Raw genomic sequence first — 16215 nt, forward strand, 5'->3', positions numbered from 1 at the left:
TGAAATTGATACAAACATGAAAACAAAGATCCTAGCAGACAAGACAGCAGCCTCTTCGCTGCAGTCATTTATTATCTCCGTGTTCTTTTACTTAATATCCAATTGCCCTATGCAGCTGACACAATAGACCCATTAGAGATTAACAACTCCTTTTGAGCTACAGTAACTTCCTATTAGAACAGAATTATCTTGTATATTTTGTGGGAAACAAATTTAGTACATAACTAGCACCTTACCTAATTATTTGCTTCATTAATGAAAGTACTACTATATTACCATCCTTCAGGAAACATCTTCAACACATAATGAAACACATGATAAAAATGCAAGCAACTGGGGTTTTGCTGAAAGCCAGCAGAAAGACAATTCTTGTCAAAGTATCACCTCCAACAGTGTCAGACTGAAGTTATACATATTATTAATTTCAGAGTGTGGAAATCAGGGTCTTTGTAACAAACATTCAAAATTATTACCAAGCCAGTAGTAAAAAGCTGTCATGGATGGGGACATTTTTTAAGTCCCAACTCAAATGCTTTAAAGATCTGAGTGGAAGTCTGTACTGTTTTAAGTGTTTTTCTGAATGATTGTTTCTAAAAAAAACCTGGAGAAACCTGGACCATCGACTGCATTCAGCACGTCTGTCACTGGAATCTATTCTGTACTGGGATATGTCACTCATCAACTGAGATTCTGTGAGCTTTAGGTTTAAAAAAAAAAAAAAAGTAGTACATACTTTGGTAATGACATGGTCCATTACAGGAGCTAAATGCTCTGAGCATATTCATTTCAAGAATACTAAATCTACATGTACAAAGCACATAGAAAATCCATCTGAACTCTTAAACAGATTCAGCGGGATTAAACCTTGATGGTCCTCTCAAAAAAAACAATCTTTATCCCAACATGAGAGAACAGGCAACCGTTTCTTGTTTAACATTTTTTTGACAGAGGCTTCTTACTCATGAATCATTGGGTTTAGACTCTGTTTTCATACATCTCCAGATTCTCTCAGAGTTGCAAACTCCCTCATTGCATCGGAGGCATGATCCTAGTAAGTGCTGGACAGTCTGAGAGAATCCTGCTTAACTCCAACCAAAGCCAGGAGGCACTGGCATTCCTGTAGGACTATCGAGCTCACTGTCACGCCATCAGTCAGCATTCTTGTCACAAGGAAAAATCCATTTTACTCTTGCCATGAGAAAGCCAGCTGCTGCCAAGCTCACTTGCATATCCCACAAGAAATCAGACTTCAACGCCACAGCACCTCTGGTTCACCTCATCCTGTGTTTTAAACTAATACTTGTACTTTCTAACACAAGTCCAACAGAAAACAAAAGCTTTTAATAGGTTTTATTGAGAAAGTAAAATCTTGTCATACCTGTTGAACAGTCTGGACCCGTCCACTGTGGCTCACAGCTGCAGAGTCCTGCATCCAGGAGAAACGTCCCGTGACCCGAGCACTGCTCCTGGCACACCGGGAGAGACGTCTCGCAGTTCACGCCGCCCCAGCCTGCAGAGCAGTGGCATTCCCCTTGAACGCACACACCGTGGCCAGAACACATCGGATCCAGGCAGTCCTCTAGAAAGCAGGGAATATACAATTTATAGCTTAAACCTTGCACCTTTAGTGCAAAGTTTCCTAGTGAAATACAACATCAGGGATTCAAGGTAATTAGGTAAGAAAAGTGATTTCTGTGCAAATACTCAAACTGAAACAATGTTAACAAATACACAAGGAAAAACAGTCTATGCTAACAGCTGTGCAAAACCGTAAACTAAAAACAGGAAAACAAGTAAGTACGTAGATTATTAGAGATCTCATGATTCTACTTGTCATTTGTATTTTCTTATTTTTAAAATGCAGATTCCCTGGATAGATTCAGTGATCCAGATTAGCTAAGTCTATGTTTCAGTAGCAGGAGCTGGGAAAGAACTGAAGTAATTAACAACTATTTCTACAGTTGTGCATTGTATTTCCATCTGGGTCTTTGCGCTCTATGTTTTATTTATATTTGTGAAAAGAAAGATTTATTCTTTAAAATTCCCATGGAGAGATACTTTTATAACAGAGAATTTGATCCCCAAAAAACAGTCATCCACTAACCTTGAATAGTGAAACTTTGACTGAACACTAACCACAAAAATCTTATACACTCATAAAAAGTATGTGCTGGGCAATAGCAGATAATGAACAGATTCATAAAAGACATAACACAGTGATGAACAATTTGCAAACAGACAAAGAGCAAGATTTGTTCTCAATTTGGATTAAACCATTCCTAGTGAAGAATTCAGGAGCTCTTTAGAAGAATTTAAATCAGCTGGTTAGTCCTGTATAATCAGCATATTCTTTCATAAAGACCCAGCATTTCCTTAACAAGACAACAGTTAAGCAGAACACAGAGCCTGCCCTCTCTGCAGGACCCAGTAAGGCCGCTTAGCTGAAGAGGAATCTGTGGGGTGTCTGAGCACGCAGAACAGTTAGCCAAAAGTCTATCCATGTTAGATCATGCTTCAAGCTAATCTGAAAAAAGGCATCTTGAAAGTTCTTCTATGTATATTTTAAGTATTAGCATAAGTACTTCTTTAAGTAATTAAATTGTAAACTTAAAAACAGTATTCTGTGCTACATGAATGAGGAGGCTGTTCTCTGTTTCAGTAACAGAAGACTAATACTTCAGACTTACAGATTAATGGCCTCCACTTTATCGAACTTTTTGACCAAAGAATAAAGAAGTGACATTTTATCTTTTGAACATGCTATGCCACCAATGCAAGATCTTATTTCAGGATTTTGTATCTTTTTCAGCCTTCCAGGCTTGCGCACAGTGCAATGGACTTCTTAAAAAGGGAAATCAGTGTTTCTGGACAAAGTACATCTTGCTGAGCACACGACAAAAGTACTTGGCAATGTTCTCTCACCCTGAAATACAGTTCTTTGATTTGCTGATCTTTTAAAATTAATTGAGTGATTCCATGAACAGCTTAAAAAGTATCCCTTAGGATAGTACTGATAATCTGACAGGACAAATTGAAAGGATGTCCACAGCAATAAATACATATAGCTACAGGTATGCTCTGGATATTACATCTGTTACTATGTCTGTGATGTGTTAGCAATACTGCTGTAACACTAAATTTAACAGTAAATGATCCTCAGGTTTACATACAATAATGTAATTTGAATTATTGATAGAATTACTTCCACATGCTGTGCAATACAGTAGATAGTTAACAGTCATGTCATGCACACATTGTCACATTAAAAATTTGCTGTACAAAGTATAGGTTGTGTAGGTCTGTTTCATCCATCCTATTTCTACACAATTCCCCTCTTTAAGTGTTTTTCTTCTTTTAAAACCCCCAACTTTTTCATGATCTTAGTTTCAACGGCTGTCTGAACACATTTATCTCAATTACTTTTTCAACCGTTCTACAGGATCACATTATGCCAACAAGCAAAGCAACTGAATAAAATTTCAGTCAACCTTTCATCAGCTACAGGCTTGTTCAGTATCACTGCCTCAGTGTGTAAATGTGTACATTGCTTGCTTTTTTTCATGTCAGTTTTCTTGATTTTGTCCATTTTTGAAAATACCAACAACTGCCAGAATGCCAGAAGCAATCTCTTGATCTTCCCTTTTAAAACCATATCAGATATGTAAAATCCATCCAATGTATCCTGATCATCTGCATTGTTCTCATTAGAGAATTCAGGCCACGTAAGAATTTCCTTTGTGTGTTACTCAAAAGAAGTACCTAAAATCTATACAACAGGAGGCACAAAGTGTGCTGTCACTAGCTTCAGGGTAAGGAGACTACTGAAAAAATCATCAGATCAGGGCAAGCGTGAAGAACAGTTCTGCTTTTCATGGCTATGCACAGGGGAAGTAAGTTGCAGCTGATGAGCTATCTCAGAAATGCTAACAGGCAAATGACAGCTGCTTCTTGCTATAGATGAGGGCAGACACACATCGGTACTATAATCAGCTAAAGTACAATTACTTGTTCTTGTAATTTCCCACTTTTTATTAGCCAAGCTTTAAAAGATGCCATTTTAGTGCCCTGAATATAGGCTCACAGTAAAAATGACATACGACAACAGAATTACACAATACACTCTGGTAAACTGAAACTGTTTGCTGCTATCTTGACTCTATAGAGTCAGTACATTCTTCATGGAAAAAATCTAAGACGAACAGAATGCAGAAGGAGAACAGCTGATTATGACTTGCTGATTACTTTGGGAAATGACCACATTATATTTCATTTAAATGATCTTCCATCTGTCTTACCCTTAGCTTTTGACAAAGAAAAAAAAGTCTGCCCAGGCTGTGGTAGTGCACGCTATGGGCCTAGGCTACCGGCTGCAGAGAGGCTCTGTGGCGTTAGCCACCCTTCCCGAAAGAAGTATGAGGAATCTGAGAGAAGGAAAGTAGAGACAAACAAGTCAGGATGATCTCATAACTTTCACAAAAAATAGGAATCCTTGGCTTGCAGGGCCATTTTGCAGGAAAATCCTGAAGGACTGAGAAACCATCACTCGCTGAAAGGGAAGGACTTCCACCAGAGCTGGCTGTCAGCATTCAGTGGCAGGAGGCAAGGGAAATCACCTGCGAACTACAGTCCTCCTGGACCAAAAGAGAAACCGAGCATTTCAGAGGTCAGCCTGTGCTACCTCAGTGACTAGATATTCTAATTAGACAATGTTAAATAGCTTTAATCTTTTAGAATAAAAATGCGAATCTTGGAAATTATGTGATCAACTCCCACAACTGTCATTGAGGCCTAAATGCCTTCTATCAACATTACTTTCCATGAGACAGTAAAGGTGCTTTTGAGAAAAACTGTACCACTTCACAGTAAGGTTCTTACATCTATGTGAGTTCTTAACTACCTTAGAACAGGTTGGGAGATTAAAGACAAAACCAAAAACACTAATTAAAAAGACGGAAACTTCACAAACCTTCCTCACAAATCTCTCCTTTGTATCCAGGGACACAGATGCAGACTCCCATGATACAAGTGCCATGGCCAAAGCAGGTTGGATCAATGCACTGTTCTTCTGGAACATCGCATTCCGGTCCTTTCCACCCATTTCGACATACGCAGTGACCCTTCTCATATTCTCCATTTCCACTGCATAGCACTGGGCATGAATCTGAAGAAGGCAAATTGACCTCTGTAATGTATGCAAATACTTACACATTTTAACACATACTGCATTTATCGTTCTGTAATTCTTTTTTTTCCATTCCAGCCCCTTCCACCCGCCACTCTGACTTTGGGCTGTGACAGGCTGAAATGTTTGAAATAGGAAGTGCAGCAGTAATACAAGTCTCTTCATCCTGCCTCGCTAGTATACCTTAATTCTGACCTGAAATGGAACATCTCGGAAGATAAAAATGGATCCCTGCCCTTGACTAGCATCTGTTGAGATTTGCACAGTGATGCCTGCTTATGATTTTCTCTAATATTAGCACTTGTTCCGGTGAACTGGAGCAAGATATCCACCTTTTCTTCCTTCTTCTAAGCAGACTTAACATTACTGAAGTTTGAGCCGTTACTGATCTGAGTGTAAACCAGTGATCTGGAAGCTTAGTTTTACAACGCAGTACCAATTTCTGAGCCAAGCAATCTCTTAAAATATAAAGTCAACCATAAATTCGAGGAAACTGTAGGAAAAACATGAGAATCTCCAGACATAATATTCCGAGTATGTCAGATAATACTGACAGAAATATATGAAACAGAAATAAGCTCACTTACAGTATTTTTAGTAAATTTTTGCCTAAAGCACTGGAAAAGAGTTTCTAAAAGGTTTCTCTTCTACACCCTATTCAAGTTAGGGCCACAGAAGCATATGATCGTCTCCTGCCAGTTTCTTCAAAATGAAACAGCTGGTTTGTCACTTTTAAATAACAGTAAACACTATGCTAAACTAACACACTTGTTAAAAATGTATTTTTAAGAGCGGGTGCAAGGAGGGCTGGAGGAATCTTAACTCCGAAAGTCACTGAGGGACAAGTGGTTGAGGCATCTTAGCAAGAATAGAGCATAAAGAGACTTGCGATGCCTGTGCTTGTACTCTATCTGCCATCTGGCTGGAAAAAGGAATTTAATCTCCCTTAATCACTTTGAATCTTTGCAAACACAGCAGTCACACACAATAATCATGATCCCTGTCATGCACTGTAGGTCAGTTAATATGAGATTACCTTTTGCACAATCGGGACCAAGGAACCCTGGGAAACAGTGGCAGTGCCCCGAGATACATTCTCCATTCCCATTGCAATTAGTAGAGCAGTCATCCAGGACTTCTATTTATCCGGAGAGTTGGGCACAAAGAAAAACAGAAATTGGTTGACTTCTGAAATGAATGGCATTTTCACCACTCTGCAGGACACATCTCAACATACAAGTAGGTGCCGAGGCAGTAAAAAGCCCATTTCCATTCATAGGGAGCATAAAACAAAATTCCTGTTCAAGCAACTTACAAATATTAGATTTTGCCTTGACAGCTTGGAGATAACAAGTGCATCATTTATATTACACAAGAAAGCTTTTAAAGTAAGTGTTCATGTAAAATTTATCACCATTAAAAGCACTACAAGAACCAAAGTATTTGCTGAGAAATGTCCACCTTAAACACTCTCTTTTATTGTTGAAGTAATTTGTTTGAAACCTGCTTATAGAATAAATTGTCTTCTAAGGTGTTCATTTGAACCATGTGAGTGGACTTCCATGGGGAAGGGAAAGATTTCCACTTCTACACAATCAGATGAAAAAAAATACTGTCTTATGTAAAGTGATGAAGCTCAATGCAATATAAAACTAAGAACTAGATCTCAAGAAAAAACTCTCAATACTGTTCTTACATCTGCACATGCTTCATCACACAGTTTTGGCTGGGGAACCTCTTAGCCTTACACATCTTGGGGCAGCATGGCACAGGATGGGAGGTGGTCACAAAACAGTGGGAACTGAGCAGCCAAAAGACTATTTCTTGTGTGGGCACAAGCACCGAGAGACCTGGGCAAGTACCTCTGGCTGCAGAAAGACGGGGAACACGTCCCGTTCCCCGCAGAGTAACAACTGCTGGGGAAACAGAAGAAAACTCAGATCCTTTCGAAGAGTATCTGTCCACAGTGGATGTTTTGGGAGAAGAAACTTCTCTCAGGAAAGGCCATACCATTGGAATACTTAAGTTGATCAAATCTGATATACTTTTAAACTCAAACTTAGCTTGTCAAAAGACGGGCTATAAGCACAACCTACAACTAATATGAATAAATTAAATACATTTATTTTGGTCTTATTTATGGGCACTTAGACAGACAAAAATAAGTTCCTCTTGAAAAATCCTACTGTTTTTTAAAATGTTTGTTTCCTTTCACATTATCAGTTTATATCAACGAAGGTGCATTTGCTACACAGCAGTTCACCAGATATTCACAACCAATACACAGATGTCTGTTTCAATGACAAAAAATTAGCTTTTTTCAGAAGTAAGTTTTTTTCACAGATAAGCTGATCATTATTAACTTTTACATATCATTGTTCATTATCAATTCTTCTCTTATGCTACAGATATCTATCTACTTGCCTGACTTCTCGGGTTTCTAGAACCACCTGGTAAGTTATCCCTACGCTGACTTGAAATGAGGAATTAACAGTTTGAAAAGTGAATTCCTCTGGACGCAAGGTCCAGTTTGGGCTGCCCTTCATTCAGGCTATGAAACCACTGGAGGCGTGCCATATTTTGCACGCAAATTAGACAACCCTCCAGGGGAAAGTCTGACCCGAGCTTTAGCAGAAGTCTTAGCAAAATCCATTTTGTACACAACTGAAACCCAGCAACTCAAAATCCTGCCTAATGGGCGCTGCGGAGGAGGGCACGGCTGCTTCGCGCGGGGGCACAGATGTGCAGCAGAGACGCCGCCAAGCTTTCTCTGCATCCAACGCGTCTGCATCTGCGCTTCTGGTTGATTCTCTTGTCAGGAGAGAGAGAGAATAGGAATCTAGCTCTAGACACCTCACAAAGTCTAGGGTAAAGAGGATGGGTTAAGAATCAGAAGACAATTAGGGATTTTTTGGTGAATATGAGAGCACTGGGGGAAAAACTCCAAAGAAATGAAGAACCATTGTACAAAGGGAAGCATGAGAAGAAAATATGCAGACTGCAAAAGCACAATAGCTTGCATTATTTCCAAATGCATCAGCAGTAGCTTCTTGCAGCATGAACCCTCTTTCTCCTCCCATATGTTTCTGCGTTTAAGGAGGGGGAGCATGGCCTGCATGGTGCCCCGCGCTGCCGCCTGCTCCGAGAGCCTGCCTGGCCGGGGCAGGAGGAGCGATGCAACGCCGCCTTTTCCCCAAACGGGACGAGAACCAAACTGCAGCTTTCTCTTGGAGAGGGTATGCTACTCAGTGATGAAATATTGCTTAGAAATGCCAGTAAAAACACTTCCGTGTTACAGTAGAAATAAACAAGGAGGAAGGTGTTTGTATTCTGATCTGGGCTGGAGTTTGGCCAGGTTTCACACTCTTCGTAGAGCATCTGTGAAGATGCTTCACAGACTCCTTGAGTATTACTTTCTCATATGGGATTGAATAACGGCATCTCTCCTGCTAGTAAAAGACGCTTTTTTTCTAAACATCGCAAATAAAAACCTTCTCACATAAAATCATCATTACAACTCTGTTTTTTTTTTTTTACATTATTTTGTGCAAGCCCTTCATAATCTTGGTATTTGAATGATACTGTCATTTTCTGCAAGGTATTTACCATCTAGTAAAAATAGCATCTAATTGTTCTAAAGAGCAGATGGCATGTCCATTACTAGTAAAGATATCTTGCTAAACATATGGTTGAACAGGTTAACTAAAGGGCAAAGTGGTTAAAATCTTACGGCAAACCAACGCTGTCACAAATACTACAACACTTTACCTGACGCAAAATTCCAAACAAACCCTATGTATGAGCAGTGCTCACTAACAACAACTAAAGTTGCAAACATTTGTCCACCTTAATTTATTAACAATGCAATAGTGATTTAAGATGCCACTGGGACAGTGTTTCCTATATTTGCCTTTTGTGTTCCAAACAAAATGGTGCAATGAAATAATCGTATAAAATAACAGCAACTCTCCATCAAACAACAACCATAACCAAGCTCACAAAAGCTGCCTTTTAGATTTTCTAAATGATTAAAATAATTGAAATAAGAACCTGAAGTCTGGATAATTTTTGTAGGATTTATGATTCCTATGTAAATAGAGAGGACATACATATTCTCTTTTACTTTGAGCAAGATATCACCAGAAATTACTCAGATATTTAAGCTAGCATATAGCAATCTTAAAACACATGAAAATGTCACAGTTTTTGATAATATCCATCTTTAATACAGAAATGTTGCTATTTGTCTAATATTGGCATAAGCATGAAGCTACTCCACTGAGGTCAAATATACTAAAATGAAATAAAACTTATTTAAGAGCAAGAGAAGCTGTAATCAAGGTCAGTGATATCTTTTCAAATGCAGTTTCCCAACATAAAAATCAGAGCAATAATTTTATCGTAATTGTCCTTACCAATCGCTGTAGTTAGTACAAATACTTGCTCCACTTTCTTTCCATCATTGTAAAATGCCATGTGCCAAGCTCCTTGATCCATATATTCAATGAAACCTGTCTCTTGCAGTGAAGTTAAGATCAGATTCCTGGGAGCTTGCTGAGGCTCCTCTGAGTTTCTTGGTTCTTGTTTAATTAACTGTTTTCCATCCATCAGTTTTACAAAATCAAACTGAAATAATAATGAGTAAAAATTAACCATCTGGCAAATTTTTATAGAATCTACTCTGCACTGTCTCAGTCAAACAGGGCTAAACCACTGAAATCTTCAGAGGAACTACCCTATTGAATAAGTATTCACCAATGTGAATAGAAGTTGCATAACCTGGTCCATTTAGCTTCAGTCCTTCATTCCATATAAAAAAGACCTATAGCAGGTCAGAAATCTGGCATCAAGACTTTCTCTCTACTACAGCTGGATAAATTCAGACCTGCTCCATTAAATCCAGCAGACTTACTTCAAAAACTACATCTCTTTAATAGGAACAATTCCAAAATTCCCAAGCTGGAGTGCCTAGGTTACACTGTGATTAATCTCAAACACCAAATGTAGATTAAATAGGCTATTGTTCTATACCAGATTTTTAAATGTTTGTCACTTAAATATCACATATCAACACCTGCATATACTTTTTTCTTTGTATTTAATTTTATTAATGCAAATAAACATCTATTTTGTGACAGTGAAAAAAGTAATACTTAATGGAGTGGATACCAACAGCTTTAAAACCAATTAACCTCAAAGTATCTGAGAAGATGCAAACCTTTCTATGAATCCCTGTTTAAGAGATGGCTATATTTCTCTAGCTTTTTCTAGGCATTCTCCAGCCTGATTTTCAGAGAAGTTCAACTTCAGCTCAGCTGAAGACACAGCTTCAGTTAAAGCCAATGACAGCTAAGAGCATTTAACATTTCTGAGATGAAAGCTCTAGTGAATCATTTTTGAGGTTGGACTTGATTACATCCAGAGGTCTCTTCCAAACAATCTTTCCATGATTCCATGTATTTCTGTAAACTTATTACATACCATGTGATCCTGCTATAACGAAACTGATAAATCTCTTAATTATCCATACAAATGATATTTTAATATGCCAAATATGTTAAGTCTAAAAAAATGATTCAGCATGACTAGCAATACTGCATATTCTTATTGCTTAGCTCATTGCTCTGCTTTCTCCTGCAAAATCCCTAGTAGTAAACACTCAGAAGTTACCTTCATATTAGAAATCAGAATTAGAAGCAGCTTTTTTTTCTATTAGATCTTTATACTACCTATGTAATCTGTTTGTTTTGATGGAGATGAAATACTAAAAAGACTAAAGCATTTTCAAAGGATCTGGCACACCAGCCCACTGCTCCCACAGAAGGTGCTGGTGCTACACCATTACGCAGTTGCACCCATCCAGCCTCCCCCACACTCCTCTGGGGTGGCCAGAATTGCTGACCTTTCTAGTACCATCCTGTCCCCTCTGTCTGAAAGAGAACAGTTTGAGGGTATAGCTAGACCTCAGTAAAAGAAAGGGATGAACAGTCTGCTTTTCGTGGTTACATTCAGTTCCTTCCTTTCATCCTCTGTGCTTTGAAAGTGCATTGTGAACATTAGCATCCACTTTGCTGTTTGAAAATGTAAAGCATGATAGAATTACTTTATTACTAATTACCTGAGTATGAGTAGGTGGAATGTTTCTTCGGCCATAAATTCCCAGCAGAGAATCCTTCGCCAGTGAAATGTTAAATTTCAGGTACATGGGGTGATGTATAGTAATCTGAAAGCGCCAGAATAAACCAGGTGGGATGGTCTGCATAACTTGTGCTCCAATCTCAACTTCTCCTGTGTCTATGGCCCGTCCCTTCTGAAACACTAGTTTTCCAGAAACAAAGAAAACAATCAATTGTCATATTCATAGTGGGTGAAAATAATAGGTCAGGCCCTTAGATATATTGGAATATATTGAAACCAACTCCTAAACTGAGGACATTTGACTGAATCCATTGTATTTTTTTGTTCAATTGAAAAATATAAACAAACTTGCCTGCAACATTTACAACAATATACACTGTAGAGCATTTTTGCCCTGGACGTCTTAGAACATGCTCCTGATTACAGCAAGGTCCCAGTGCCATTGAGGTAACCACGGTCTTTTTATCTGACCATCAGGCTGTGCAAACAAAACCCGTGGAACTGCAAAAGCACAGAGAGCGCAGGGGGCAGCTTCCTCGGGCACATCATCCAGGCTACTGCCGAAGGGCCATTGCATAAGCTACACAAATGGATGCTGGTGAAGGCAGAAAACGTATCAAATCTGGCAGGTCAGAGACCATGTCCAAGCCTGGATTCCTATTAACCACTGTTCCTAATGATTTTATTATGGCAGTGATACTCTAGTCCTAGAGAAATAAAGAACATCTGTTTTTGCTTGGTCTTTCTGCATAAAAGGATATACAAGGGCATAAGGATAGGGACAGGCATTAAATCTATAGCAAAAATTGGCATAACTTCATAATGCCTAACAATAAATTTGCAGACATCTACAGTATGTAACTTTACACAAGGGTATGACAGAGCTGAAATAGAAAGGGAAATGGAATGTGTAAAGAAGTCATTGCCAAACTAAATTGGAGCTGGCTTGCTTTGCTGGCTCGTATCACCATCTTTCTGTACTTTAATGCCTGCCAGCGATCAGCATCCTGACAAGCTGCAAGCCATGGACTCAGTCCTGCTAACATCTTAGGTAACTCCATCATAAGATTTGCAAAACTCATGTTCTTGACTAGAAAAAGAAACAAGATAAGGTGCTACATCCAAGAAGGACCCGAGAGCAGAAAACTGAAATCAGCAGCCTTAGCCATTTATGCTTCATTTCATTCCAACATCAGGATGAAGGATAAAGAGGGGCAATCAAAAATGACTGGAATCTCACTTTTTACAATAATGCATATAAATATGTAATAGAACATAATCTACCTGAAATATTGTAAATTTTTATTGGAAATGAAAACGGCAGTAGCAAAGCTATGGCCAGCTTTTTCCTAAACATATTAATAGCATCAAGATCCTCAGTGGGCTCTTACGTAGGCTTTAACTAGTGTAAGAGGCACTTAGCATTCTTAATGAATAGAGACTTAATTTGCAGGGCAGGACCAATTCTCAGGGTACTGGATCTTCCAGCTTTACGGCTGCTTTGTGTCACCAGAAACAAAGCTACAGCAAAAACTAGAAGTGACTTTTAACACCTTGCCACATAAAAAAAAATCTATTCTTAGAGCACAAAACTCATTTTCTAGAACTCTAAAAAACAAACCTGTTACTTAGTTCACGAGCTAAAATATTTTCAAACTGCTGCTTTAACAATGCTTTTTCAATTTTTTGTGGACCCTCCCCCCAACCTTGAATATTCAGTTTTGAAAATATATTTAAGCTTCTAATGCAGTTGGGCACAAAAGGGGCCTCTCCTCCTGCCCCAACCCACATACTAGATCCTACTTGGCTGATGTAAATTTAAATTTTTTTCCCGTTTCCAGTACTCCAGAGATATTAAATCTTAGTGATTCTTTGCAAGCAATTACCTTGGGTTAAATAAAACACGGAGGAACTTTTTTGTGATATTGACACATAGTAATTAATGAGATTCAATTACAAGATGGCAGAGCACTAAGTAGAAAGTCAAGGATACAGTATCATTTTTGAAGTTAATGGCATTACTGGTCCATGTTCAAGGTCCTTTAAAAATGTAGTAACTGCTTTTCAGTTTGTCAAAGTGAAAAGGCTTGGTTCTTTGTTGAAAATAAAAAGCATTGCATCATTAGTTAGGGCACAGGCGTCCTTGGAGAAAGAGTATTTTAACTAACTGATGCTATCAAATTTTGCTTAATTAATGTGTTAGTTTTGCTAGGCTCAAAACAACATATCTCAGAAGTTTTTCCACATTTGGCTGAAAATGCCTTTGTTCTGGTAATAATTTCATGTATTCTTAAAAAAAATCACATGCATTTAGATTTAGTTTTATCTCATTATATATGAAAGAAGTGCATGTTGCTATTGACAACGGTAGCATACATGAAAAAAATATATATTGCCCACTGAGAGTATGTAGTTGCAGCATCCCTTCCTTTCACGTTATTTTTTCAGATAAACATACAGCATGAAATGGCTACTGTAAGAGCCCTGTCTGAAGTGCATGTTTTCATATTCACTGAGCCATTGTTTCTTCCTTAGAGAAAAATAATTCAGCTCTGTTTCTGTGCTTAATTGAACTACACAGGTATTTGGCTGTGCAAACAAGCCATCTGAAGATACGCTATTCACAGACTATCCTCTTACACTTTCTTGCTCTTTCTTGAAAGACATTGTGAAATAAGCATTTCAAATTATGATACAACTCCTGCACTTGTTCTCAAAACATCTTTCTCGTAACAGCATTATTCCTACAAAAAGGTATCATTTAATTATCTACATTCTGTTCCTGACATAGCTCCCGATCTCACCAACTATTACCTCCTTCCTATTCTTTCCAAGTACACTTTCCTTGTAAGTCTGAAAGTCTAAGATAGATTCCTAATCACAGGCTTCTTTTGGCTTCAAGAAAGTAAAACTCTGAACAGCATGGTGCCAATTATCTTCACAAGAAAGTACCCATATGCTGATTATTACTGATCCTGAAACAATCAATCTCCTTGTACTCCCTGGGTAAATACCAGCATCAATAGGACGCCTGAGTTTTTAATCACATCGCTACGTATTAAAACGTTAACTCATAGCCACGGGTCAGTGTGTTATAAAATGATTTCTTAAAGAAATCTGACTTGCTGGTTTGTCAACTTGTTTTTCATTAAAAGATCAGTTAAAATATATGCTTTCAGAGTCTGGCAAAGCATCCTATGCAGCTACATAGAGTTGGGAAATTGGGAGGTCACAGTACCTGGCAGTAATTATTTATTCCTGTGAGATCGCACTAGGGGCTTCAAATTTAGAGGCAAAAAATCAACTCTTTCTGTGGTACACTGCTGAAGTGAAAGGAGCTGCCTGTTTCCAAACCCTCCTTCCCACCGTATCTACATGGAGGATTTGGTGCAAGCACTGGGAATAAAATCATTAGTATCTATTAAAAAAGATGGGGGGATAGTGAATTTAAAAAAAAAAAAGCAGAAAATAGCCAGAGCCCATGTACCAATGCCTGGTACTAAGCTCACACTTTTTTCCTGTGCTTTCCCAAGTGCATACTCCCAGTTAGCATGCCCTGTATTACAAGTTACCCCTAAAGGTGGAAGGGGACAAGGTGGGACAACAGTCTAACTACATTCAAGACTGGTCTCTGACACTGCTTGATGAGCTCCCAGCGACATGTCTGTGCTTCAGTGTTTTTGGTGAATCCTGTGGCTTCACATGCGGTTCGGACTGTTTGGGGCAAGGAGATTTGTCTGTCTTATCTACCACATCTGGTCAATATTGACCCACATCTTCTCTTCTCTGTTTTCAAGCATCTCTAACTTTTAAGACCATGTTTTGATGTTTTTCCTGTACCTCCTCCTTTGGGAACCAAATGCTTTGGAAGAGCCTTTGTTAAATCTGTAATCTATTGACAAAATTATTTAATGCAGTCGAGAAGAACTATTTGAGATAGGTTGGATATTTCCCACAGTGTACTGGGACAACAATACCAAAGCGTATAAAACATTAAATGTAATTCACCATCAATCCATTCTAAGGGAAGAAATAATGGAAAATAAAATATCATTGCTCATTTATCTAACATGATCTCTTAGCAGTTGTGCCACATTGATTTGTAAGACTACTGTTGTGGGATGTAATCTTCCTTCTGGAGGGTCTGGAAAAATAATGCTCCACCTCATCTCATCAAGAGTCAGATCTTACCTGGCATACACAAAATCAGACAGCTGCTCTGCTATGGAAATTGAAAACTCTGAAGATCTCACATTGTTGCAGAGCTCTCAGGACAATCTTACCTTCCTTCAAACAACTGGTGTTTGTATTATACTCTCATTTACTTTTCTCTGATCTAATCTATTTGATTTATCCACTTTTTCTTTTTTTCTAAGTATCATAAGAAGAAATAGGAGGGCCATCTGCTTCCTACAGTCATAAAACATCATTGTGGTCAGTCATCACGTAGTGGTCAATGGGAAATACGTGTCAGAGCTTGTAACTAATACAGGGGTGGATGATCTAGCAATATTAAATGAAAGGATTTGACAGGAAGAAACTGCACGTCTCTCCAAGTTGCCCTGCTCTCTGCTTCACACTCCTGGTTGTGCAGTCCTGTGCCAACTCAGGCACTTGTCTGCCCCTTCAGAAGAGCCAGGCCAGCTCACTAAGGTGGCAGAAGACTATCCACCTTCCCCCCGAAGCCATTTGCTGCCTGCAGAGCAAACTGAGGCGAGTCACTTGCACCTCAGACGATCCCTGCAGAGGCATGGCGAAGCTGTGAGGATGCACAGCGAGAAAGCGGGGCGAGAACCCCACCGTCCCAGGGCAGCAGGGAGCCTTTGGACCGGCTCAGGCATTACGTGAAACCTCAGCAGATTCCTGCAAACTCATTCACTACGACTGGGTGAACT

At 38.9% G+C, this 16215-nt stretch overlaps 1 protein-coding gene across 1 annotated transcript in view; it reads right to left on the reverse strand.

Moving 5' to 3' along the window:
- The window catches only part of TENM1 (teneurin transmembrane protein 1), a 250817-nt gene that overhangs the window by 121064 nt on the left and 113538 nt on the right, over positions 1-16215 (reverse strand). The window contains exons 6-10 of the mRNA XM_067304283.1: positions 11301-11500; positions 9598-9808; positions 6219-6320; positions 4967-5161; positions 1379-1579 (exon numbers count right to left, since the gene is read on the reverse strand). Of these exons, the coding sequence (XP_067160384.1) occupies positions 1379-1579; positions 4967-5161; positions 6219-6320; positions 9598-9808; positions 11301-11500 (909 nt within the window). The remainder of the gene's footprint in view (positions 1-1378; positions 1580-4966; positions 5162-6218; positions 6321-9597; positions 9809-11300; positions 11501-16215) is intronic.

The sequence above is a fragment of the Apteryx mantelli genome, chromosome 13 (assembly GCF_036417845.1).
Source record: "Apteryx mantelli isolate bAptMan1 chromosome 13, bAptMan1.hap1, whole genome shotgun sequence".
In the NCBI taxonomy this organism is placed as follows: Eukaryota; Metazoa; Chordata; class Aves; order Apterygiformes; family Apterygidae; genus Apteryx; species Apteryx mantelli.